The sequence below is a fragment of the Ictalurus furcatus genome, chromosome 5, assembly GCF_023375685.1.
Source record: "Ictalurus furcatus strain D&B chromosome 5, Billie_1.0, whole genome shotgun sequence".
Taxonomy (NCBI): domain Eukaryota; kingdom Metazoa; phylum Chordata; class Actinopteri; order Siluriformes; family Ictaluridae; genus Ictalurus; species Ictalurus furcatus.
Window position 1 is genome coordinate 19,504,318 of NC_071259.1, and position 11,587 is coordinate 19,515,904.

The 11,587-nt window shown below is 38.2% G+C and overlaps 1 protein-coding gene across 1 annotated transcript in view; it reads right to left on the minus strand.

Moving 5' to 3' along the window:
* Nucleotides 1-10,240, minus strand: part of dock8 (dedicator of cytokinesis 8) — a 64,339-nt gene extending 54,099 nt beyond the window's left edge. Inside the window, exon 1 of the mRNA XM_053625052.1 lies at nucleotides 10,082-10,240. Within this exon, the coding sequence (XP_053481027.1) occupies nucleotides 10,082-10,128 (47 nt within the window). The 5' untranslated portion in view covers nucleotides 10,129-10,240. The remainder of the gene's footprint in view (nucleotides 1-10,081) is intronic.
* Between the last annotated feature and the right edge of the window lie 1,347 nt (nucleotides 10,241-11,587).

Sequence of the window (11,587 nt, forward strand, 5' to 3'; positions counted from 1 at the left end):
GGTTCGGCATGGTGTATAGAAATACTCCAATCAGCCTGTCTAGCACCAACAATCATGCCACGGTCCAAATCACTGAGATCTCATTTTCCCCATTCTGATGGTCGATGTGAACGTTACCTGAATCTGTATGATTTTACGCGTTGTACTGCTGCCACACGATTGACTCATTAGATAACTGCAGGAATTAGTAGGTGTACAGGTATTCCTAATAAAGTGTTCAGTGAGTGTATATGGTGGTAGGTTAACCTGATAACATGGGCAATGAATGAATGAATTCATCAGCTAGGTGTACTTGATAAACTGGCAACTGAGTGAATATATAAATATACAGTATACACAAACAATTATTATAAGTGTGAATTTAAACATACCTATTTTCAACACAATATATATTCAGGCCAGGTGTAATCACTGGCATCGAAAAACATTTTCTTAAATCATGCATGAAATTGCTGGGCAGTGTGGTAGAACACTTCCAGAACATTTGGGACGGATAATGAGTATGGCTGTAAGGGAGCACCGTGTGTACACACCTGTGGTGTGTATGTGTGTGTGTGTCACACCACAGATAATGACCCAGGTTCTAATCATCTGATTTGACAGGTATGATTCAATTTAAAAAAAAAAAAAAAAAATGTAAACAACCATAAAACTAGCACGAGTCACACGGGACAATGAAATTCAGAAACTGTTCAGACTCATCCAGAACACGATACTTTTTGTACACAATACTGTGGTGCTTTCCAGTGACTGAGATTTGAATTCATCACTAGTAAATCAGACTGAATTGGGCATTTTCCACACCTAAGCCTAATTCATATTCCCAAAGCATCTGTGCAAATGTTCTTAACAATGCTGCCTGGTTTGCTCTTGGCTCTCCCACAGAGAGTAGCACTGTGCACAGTGACCAGGAAAAATGGCTCCCTCTGATAAAGCATTCCCCATTTCCATAAATCACAGCCATTTGCTTGCATCATGTCGTGTTGAGAACTGCGGAGCCTCTAATCACTTTCAGCACAATATTCTTGCTGTTCTCTTTAATATGCTGTGCAGGGTGATCGAGCACATGGGAGTCTAAACACGCCACCATCCTGCACCCTCATGGTAGCTTTCTTTGGGCGACTGAAAAAATGCAGATATATCACTAATAAATTAATGCTGGAGTTTTTTTTTCAGCAGCTATATAGCTGATCTCATACTAGCATTGAAGTTATGTTACACTGCATTAAAATGTTTGAGCAAGACCGTTCTGCTTAGCATTACCAACCCATTTATGATCGCATGCACATTCCTGAAAAGCCATCTGAATTCTCTTTAACAGAGGGCAAAGTCTTACAGGAGCAAACCAAAGCAAATACTGCTAGGTAGTTGTGCTTGTCTCCTGGCTGGCTGACAGTCTATCAGCACCAGTAGCTAGTACAGTGTAAAGTTCAATGTATTTGAATGATTATTCATACACTCATCACACACCTTCTAAATCACACACACTGTTACATAAAACATTATATAGTAAACGCAGAACAAAACAATGAGGAAATCATTCTGATATAGTAAATTCAACTTTCTATTCCATGATTTAAGGAATGCTTTACAAATTATTAGTTTATTATAATTAATAATAATAATTATTATTATAAGTTTTAAATATGCTTAAAATATGCTTTAAATTTTCCAACCATTACAGCTTCTGAAATATGAAAAATGCATGCTTGTAAAAAAAAAAAAAATCAATCCAGTCATTCTAAAGAAAATCGCTTTCAAGAAGTAAACGTAAACAACTGAGTGCAACTTCCTCTGACAGGATTGCAGAACTAATCCCCTTCCTAGGACTAATCCTCTTCCTAATTCACAGTTCAGCCCAAAATACAGCTTCTAGGCAGAGACAGTCAGGTTGTAGCCTGAATATTTACAAAATTAGTGGATGTGGATACATGAGGCTAATGGAACAATGAAGCTCAACAATCTTAATAGATATCAATCAAACAACCTGAAAACACCAACAATACACAATCCTGTTGTTGTGGGTTTTTTAATTTTTTTTTTTAATAAATCCCATTTCTGATGCCAAATTTAGCCATGAACAAGTAATCAAGAAGTTCATCTCACCAAAACATCTTTCAGTCATCCATGTTAAACTTGTCTAGCTAACATGGCCTATTTATATCAGTGAGCATGAACCAATATATGAACACATGGATTAAATTGGGCCATGAGGTGGGGTTAGGGCAAAATATTTTTTAATTTTGTTTAATTTCATTTATTAACAAATGAGGAGATCATGGGGCACAGTGAGTGTCCTGTCTTAAATTGTGTTGAAGTGAATACTGATCAATAGAAACCAAAATTAAAAGTTACATGGCCAACAAAAAAGGTCTGACAAATCAGAATTTAACATTAAGCGACCAAGAACTGAACCAATCATCAACCAATAACTGATCATTGAACTGTTACAACAATAAGGAGACTTGGTAATCTACATCTCACCAAACACTGTCCACAAATTCTCCCTGGGCACAATATGCAGTTAGGACCTTTTCCTGGAAACGTAGCCTCTGCTTCATAGGTTGTATATGTTTTTTGATGCAAATGTGCGATTTCATTTCACAATCGTCATCGGAGTGCCAATAATGAATATGAAATAAAGACTTTTTATAATGTATTTGAATGAAGATATGCATATGATGTAAGCCACCTAACGTATTGGTGAAACATCGTACATCATAAGGTAAACGTTTATTAGTGAAGATAAATTGTGTGACACTTCATAGAAGGTATGATGGTATTATATAATTATGATTCAAATGATATCACAGTAACCTAAAAGCACTTAGCAGGACTTCCTCCCATGTGTTACAGCCATACTCATATGATCATGCCCTACTCCCTATGACATCTATTCCCTAAACAATGACAAGTTCCTCATCTGCAGGCTCTGAAAGTCTCAACCATTCAGCATGCACATCAATGTAGTTTTTCACAGACTGTTTCAAAATCACTGACACTTTTGCTGTGTATTATGTCTGATTCTGAACCTGGGCTAATTTCCAAACGTAGAAGACATACAGTGCCCTTCACGAATATTGGCACCCTTAGTAAATATGAGCAAAGAAAGCAGTGAAAAATTATCTTTATTTTTAACCTTTTAATCTTTTGTTAAAATAAATTCACAAAAAAAATACTGTACTCTCATGGATATCAAACAACTGCAAACAAAACTTAGGTTTACACAAACAAACATACATACACACACACACACACACACACATTTTATATATATATATATATATATATATATATATATATATATATATATATATAAAAAATGTTATCTTGGGAGAGGGAGGTAGCACAAAGTATTGACCAAAAGGGTGCTACCTCCCTCTGCCAAGATAACAGCTCTGAGTCTTCTCCTATAATGCCTGATGAGGTTGGAGAATACATGGCAAGGGATCTGAGACCATTCCTCCATACAGAATCCATGATGCAATGTATCCTAACAAAATGTCCAGGTCCTCTGGCAGAAAAACAGCCTCAAAACATTAAAGAGCCACCACCATATTTAACCGTGGGCATGAGGTACTTTTCCATATGGCTACCTCTCTGTGTGCGCCAAAACCACCTCTGATGTTTATTACCAAAAAGCTCTTATTTGGTTTCATCTGACCATATAACCCAATCCCATTTGAAGTTCCAGTAGTGTCTGGCAAACTGAAGACACTTGAGTTTGTTTTTGGATGAGAATATAGGCTTTTTTCTTGAAACCCTTCCAAACAACTTGTGGTGATGTAGGTGACTTCAGATTGTAGTTTTGGAGACTTTCTGTATTTTTGTGAATAGGTTAAATAGTCAAAAAGTTAAACAATAAAGAAAATTTTTCACAGCGTTCTTAGCTCATATTTACCAAGGGTGCCAATATTAATGGCGGGCACTGTATGATCATATTTGAATGTGTAAATATTTGACTCAAGAAATGTAACTTGTGTATGCCTGTGATTACCATCAAACATTCTGCCCATTTTAGGTAAGTTAGCTGTCTTGCTAGCTATTTTAGTCAACTGTGCAAAACTGCTCAGTGGATTTGGATATTCTAAAGGATTTTCTTGCTGCTGTTATGGTATGTTTTATTTACAGTTATTAAATGTAGGCCATGTTTAATATGATCAGTACATGAGCTTGACCCACTTTTATAGTACAACTCAGTCCGGGGCTTCACACCATCAGTCTATGGCGACTAAAGTATACCAACCAGTTTTAACCAATTAGCCATGTTTTAATAATGAAAGACCAACACATGAGACAATCACAACATTTTACACTTTTTTCTTCACTGCTGTATGTATGTGAATCGATTTTCTTACTTCTGTAGTTATGTACTTCCTTATGTACTTATGATATACAGCCAAATGTTTGTGGACACCTGACTATCACACCCATTTATCCAAACAAATGGCTTTATCCAAACTGTTGTCACGAAGTTAGAAGAATGTCTTTGTATGCTCTAGCATTAAGATTTCCCTTCACTGGAATTAAGGGTCCCAAGCATGTTCCAGCATGAAAATACCACTGTGCACAAAGCGAGGTTTATAAATACATGGTTTGCCAAAGTGGTGTTGAAGAACCCAAGTGACCTGCACAGAGCCCTTACCTCAACCCCACTGAACACCTTTGGGATGAACTAGAACACTGACTGAACCCCAGACCTCCTCATCCAACATCAGTGCCTGACCTCACTAATGCTCTTGTGGCTGAATGAGCACAATTCCCCACAGCTATGATCCAAAATCTAATAGAAAGACTTCCCAGAAAAGTTGAGGTTATTATAACACCAAAGGAATGAGATGTTCAGCAAACAAACATGAGTGTGATTGGTCAGGTGACCACAAACCTTTGGCCATAGAGTGTACGTATTTACATGCTTTCTTGTTTACATATTCAATTACCTATATACTTACCTAATTATTTACCCATTTATTTATGCACTTATGGACGTACCTGCCTCCTTACTTAATGTAGTTAATTACTTACTAATTTACATACTTTCTACTTGCATAACTACTTACTTTCTTATATACTTATGTAATTATTTACTTTCATACTTACAAACTTACCTTGTTCTTTATAATAATAATAATAATAATAATAATAATAATAATAATAATAATATACTTAGTAAAAATATATTATTAGTATTCCTATATGTGGCTATTGACTTTCATACATTATTTGGACACCCTATGTCTCCATTATGTTTTTCCATAAAGAATAAAACACTTTTAGAAAACTCACTTACATGCAAAGGTGGTAAAAGTATCCAAATTCTTTACTCAAGCGCAATTAACCATTTAAATAAATACTCAGGTAAAACTACAGCTTTAAATTCTTCTTCAAGAAGAATATAAACTTTTAAACTTACTTCACAAATAAGACAGTTATATTAGTTACTGATGGTAACTGAGTGCCTCTTTCACTGGGGCAGCAACAGACAGATTACACTGTTGAGTGTTACGTCTCATTCCTGCTGTCACATGTTCAAGTTTAGATTTATTTGGAATTCTCACTGAAACTCCTTGAAGCCATCCAACGCTAAAATCCATCTTATAACTTCATAAATATATGATCAAAGAGAAACGTGGTGACAAGTTTAAAAATGTAGTCAGTAGAAAGTAAAGATAATTGTTTTGAAATGTAGTAAGTAAAAGTCATAAGTATTACATTTAAAAAAATTACAGTGTACAAAAAGTACGAATACTTATTAGTAGAGATGCACCGATACAAAATTTCTCAGCCGATACCGATAACCAATCATTCAAGTGAAAAGAAAGCTATCAGTCGATACCGATAGTTCGGCCTTTTATGCCTTCTATTAAATGAATAATAATTAATTCCACAATTCTGAAAGAAATGCAAATAAAAACTTTATTCTCTCCATTTCAGCAAGTTGTTTCACAGTAACTGGTCTCATAAACAGAAAACACATTACTCTAATTAACATGAACACATGAACTAAATTTTGAAGATTAAAGTAAGATTTTTTTAACTTACCGAGTGTTATTAATTCATATTAACAATGACTGAATTCTCTTAATTCAGTCAATGAATAATAACCTCCTGTTAGCCTTCACATTCACTCACCACAAACAAAAGCATTTCTACTTCATCACTGACATCAAACTGGTAATATATAATATAAACTTTTTTATATATTAACATTAACTGGATATGAAACATACTACTCTACAAATATATCTTTCTGTGCAATATATACTTTGTCAACTCATCTTCATTTAAATCTTTCAACGGTGTACTGGTGCTTTAATTCAGCGCGAGTAGTTCGAAACTCCCACTTCACTGCTGCAGCATCCGGTGTAAAATTTTAGCAGTGCAGAGATTACAAACTGCAGGTTTGTCATCATTCCACATAAGAGACGTCTTTACACAGAGCACGAAATCGAGGTGTTTGATTGACAGGATATAATCAGCCCTGATCATTGGATGTTTCTAAACTAACGGCCGATGGCGTGAATAATTGCCTTTATTGGCCGATACATTGGTGCATCTCTACTTAATAGTCAACGTCAAAAGATTGCTGCATGATTTTTAGACACCACATATACTAGAAAACCTGCTTCCTTCTAAGGGTTTGCCAGAGTGTAACCTTGCTCTTCTTTGACATGAAAATGTCACCAAGGAAATTCTCCTCTTAGAATTCTTGAACTCTAATCCACTTTATTTTTGTGTGGTGCCTCGAACAGCCTGTTGCGTTACAGAGATTACATAGCAGCACGCTGACACCCAAACATAACGTACGTAACGTCTCTCAACACAACACTTCTAATACGTTTTCTTGCTTCGGTAAACTGACACACCTACAGGAAGGGTAAATGTCTGCTTTGGGTTCATTAACTGTAGACAGGAAGGTGGTCATTTCTCCATTCACTGGGCTGCAGGGAGGAGAGAAGCAGCAATACTATATAACACATCGCCGCTTTCAGCTTTCTTTTAGAGTATTTCACTTTTCCATGAATAGGTACTCAGCAGACACTTTTGTTCAAAGCAGTTTGCAAGTGAGGCAGAAAAAAATCCAAGCTAAATGTATAAGTGTGTATGGCCATGGTTAATGGATTTCATACAGCCCAGAGACTTCAACTCACAGCTTTCAGGTCAATACACTTAAAACAGTTGGATAAGGTTTCTTTCAAAATAACTACATAGAACCCTGCACTGGAAAAAAAGAAATTATCTTAGCAAGTGTACATATCTTACCTGTAGATAAATCTGTCTAACATAGTACATTAAGCTTCTTTCTAAAAAGAAATGCTTGGAATTTGCTAAATAATCTGGTAAGAGATTTATAATAATCACTTAATAAGATATACTGGTGTACATGTAAAGTCAAGATAAGTTAATGTGCTAAGATTAGTACAGGATTCCTGTAAGAAACCTTATCCAAAAAAAATTAGTAAATGAACTAGCACTGCACTAAGATATGAATAATTAACTACACCAGAGAAATGTATGAATATTCATGAATTCTAACAAGTTTGGAGTGGATTATAGGGCATGCACCAAATGACTGCTACACCATATGACAAACACTGCAGGATTGACAAAAAAAAAGAGCAAGTCTAGGTGTAAAGAGAATTTCCATTTTGTTTTCTAACTGGCACACATTCGAAAGGTTCCTACACAATGACTAGATCCTCTATTAAGGAGAGGGCTGGAGCTGTAGAGAACAATCCGCATTTGGTTCGCTCAAACCAAGTCCGGACTGCAGATCAGCATGTAACACAACGCTATTGAGAAAAAGCCGGAGCCTCACAACTTCCTTTACTTTGGATTTCCGTGAAACGTCAGCATAATGTGACTGAAAGGAGGGAACTGTTGGCATCACATGGCAATGCATTTCCCTTTCAAACAACCTTCCTGTTGTTGGGAGGAATCCCAGTATGCAAAACTGCTCTTTCTATGACATGTCCAGTTTGGACTGAAGTTTCTGCCCCAATGGCTTTTAAAGTCATTGCAATTATTGCTCACAAGACGGACAAAATTTATGGAATACTTCACGTAAACATGCACTGAATGGAACAGAAGTAGTCAAATTGGGGGGGGGGGGAAGCAGCCAGCATCTCATGTGGTTAAGCCACAACCACACAAACACCATGCAGACTGTGAACTCTCAATCTTGAAAGGACTGTCAGTGACATCATCCATGCAAATAAAAGCAGGCCCACAGCAAAGAGGGAAAAGTCAGGCAGACACTGCCAACAAACTCTCCAGCAATCATGTTTAATGCTGACTTGCTTACATTTTTAGCAAATGCAAGCAGCTGCAGCAACAGCAAGATGCTCTCTGGTGAGATGAGGCAGCCAGATTGCTCTGCGTTAAGTGGACCTACATTAGGGATGTCTTTTGAGGACACTAGTAATGCCCACATCTCTGTTTTGAAGCACTGTCTTCCTCAGAATGCACTGAATTTTTGCTTCATCCTCATCTGAACCACCACGAATTTACCAAACCTCAAGAGGTAATGAAAAATAACCTGCTTGCTTTATCTAGAGCTTCCGATAATCATACTAATAAGAGTGACCAACGTGAGGGTGAAAATCAAGCCAGACATCTACCTCTCTACTTTTTTTTTCTTCCTTGTGCATTAGTGAGCAAGCTTCGTTTCCTTTTGAGTCATGGCAAAGAGGAAGTGAAACGGCGTGTATGAAATTAGTAAGAATAACCCCTCTGCGGCATCGCAATCCCACAACTTTGCTTTTGAATACTCTATTCTAGTCTCACAAAAGAAGCGGGATTATAAATAAAAAAACATTGCCTTCATATAAGCACTATTATGACTATTACAGACAAGCTAGCTCAACATCCTGAGTAATCTTGAAACTTGGGTGTGCTGATGGACATATTTATAGTCCTTGAACGATTTCAAACCTCCTCAAGTGGTAAAACCATGCTCCGTGTTCTGTCAACTGAAGCAGAAGCACTTTTGTAGGATCATCATAACATAAGTCATTAAAGTATAACAAGAGCTTATTAATGTCAATGGTAAATGTAAGACTGGCTACAAATGCTGCTTCCCACACAACACCTGACATGAGAAATTGACCGGGGCTATAAGAACGAAGCTACAGCTTATTCCCTACTTATAAACTCCACAAACCTTTCACAACAGAGTTTATGCTTAGTATAATTATTATCAACAGTATACATCCACCCCTTCTCCTCCTCCTCCTCCAAGCACAATGGGCTCATGCACTTCCTCACCACCTGCTATGTAAAAAGAAGGAACAATAATAACTTCCAGCTTAACCGGACTTTTAACTGTTGGATTTTATTCAACCGAAAAGGAGGAAAAGATCCTCACAGGAAAGGATCAACACATCAGGAAGACATCAGCACAGTGGAAATGATAGACTGGGCAAGATCTCATTGTTTGCAATAGGATGTGTGTGTGTGAATAAAAGAGGATAATGCTTCAAATAAGCACCTGTTCTCTCCCTCGTTTTTTTTTTTTGTTTTGTTTTTTTTTGTTCAAGACAAAACTTTCAACTTTTTGCTTATTCACACACACACACACAAAAGAGAAAAAAATAAACTGACTAATAATAAGAAAACTACTAAGCGCGTTTAAAGGAATAGCGCATGCGCACAAGCCGTGACCTCTTCCATTACTATTTTTTTCCACCCCGACGATGTTGAAATTCTGTTTTGAAAGATTTTTGTGTGTGGCCCGTTTTTCTTATTAGTCCTCGTGTTCAGGACGTGTAGCTGCCTGCTGTGGAATCTACATTGCGGAACTCCCTCCTAATAAACTCCACACATGAAGCCGACGAGGAGACGCAGTTGACGGCTCAGAGTCCGGAGCAGCGCGCTGGGAGCTGAGCAGCGTCACGCGACGTGTCTGTTAGTGCTGTGCTCCTGGACTTGTATTTGGGTGATCGCAGCTTTTCTCGCGACGTCTTCAAGCCTCTACAGCGCAAGCACACTTGCACTGACTTACTTCTAGCAAACGTGTCAGTGGTCAGTCGTGTGTGTGTGTGTGTGTGTAGGGGGGGAAGAAAGGCAGAGAACAGCCTACCTGTTGATTTTGAGCGCGAACGCCCGGCGCTCCGGCAGCGACGCCATCAGGGAGCGGGGCTGCGGGACTTCCTCACAGGGTTTTAACCCACCGTGCAGAAGCGCTGAACTGCGCCTGTCATCGTGAGCATCATCTTCTCGCTATCAGTGCTTTTGCTGGGCGGCAACTTCCGCATTTGGACAAACCCAAACACTCACAATGGGCATGCGGGGAGAGAGAGAGAGAGAGAGAGAGAGAGAGAGAGAGAGAGAGAGAGAGAAAGGATTTCCTTACTTAATCCGCGTTCTGCTCTGTTTTAAGTTTTATTTTTTGCGCCACTTTCCTTCTTTTCTGTTATCATTATGATTAATAACTAGTGGTAACGGCTGTAAAGTTGCTCCGCTCTTTTCCGTCTTGTTAGTCACGCTGCGTGGAAATGAGGAATCCTGGCTGTAATGAGTGTCATTAGCGAGCGTTTCGGGAGGAATGTGGAGCAGCCAGTCATGCACTTTTAATACAGAGCGCGCCCTCTGGCGAGCAGCTGCAGATACTGCAGGTTAAAACAAGAAAACTTATATTTAAAAAAATAAATAAATAATAATGAAGAACCCCCTTTCGGCAAGTTAAACTGTCCATATGGGATTTCACAGAGGATTTTATTTGCGGCGATTTTTTTCAAAACATTTTATGATGTAATTTGCGGTGTTTTTTGTGGGGAAACTAGCTTACTTGAATTGGCGAAATAGCAATTGCTCTAAACTGCTTCGCATGGTCTTTGACAGTGAAGCTTGTTTGTAAAACAGACCTTTTAGCTGAACTCGTTCTACGCTCGAAGACGGCTTTGGCTGAATTGCGCGTTGTGATGACGTCACATGATGCGCCTTGGCCCAGATCTGCGGTAATTTTGAGCAATTGCAACAAGCTCCTGCGAATATTGCGGAGTTTGCTTGATTGTGCGTTAATTTCTGCGATCGCAAAATCCTGGAGGACTGAACTGTGAAGATTGGAGCTGTAGTGGTTAAGTAGGTGAAGGACAACAACTAGTACTCCAACTAGGAATACGCAAAGAAAACGCCCCCATCGGTCCCGGATTACTACTCGGAAAGTCGGTATTATTATTATTAGATGCTACATGTACAGAACAGCAGGGTTAGTGGTCAGCACGTTTGCCTCACACCTCTGGGATTGGGGAGTCGAATCCCACCTCTGCCCTGTGTGTGCAGAGTTCTCCATGTTTTGGGGGTTTCCTCTGGGTACTCCAGTTTCCTCCCCCAGTCCAAAGACATGCATTGTAGGCTGATAATATTTCACCTTGAAGTGTATTATTCCACTTATACCACAGAGACGCAACAATTACAATTTTAACTAGACATATTGCACTTTTTAACTGTTTACAATTAACGTTACACAACATCCACAAAACAAGTTAGTTCCGTTTATCACTTATGTTACAAACAGTTGCTCCCTCAGCAGCTTCTCCTGGATTCTCTCTCAAAGTTAACGAAAAAAGAAACTGCAACTGTAAAC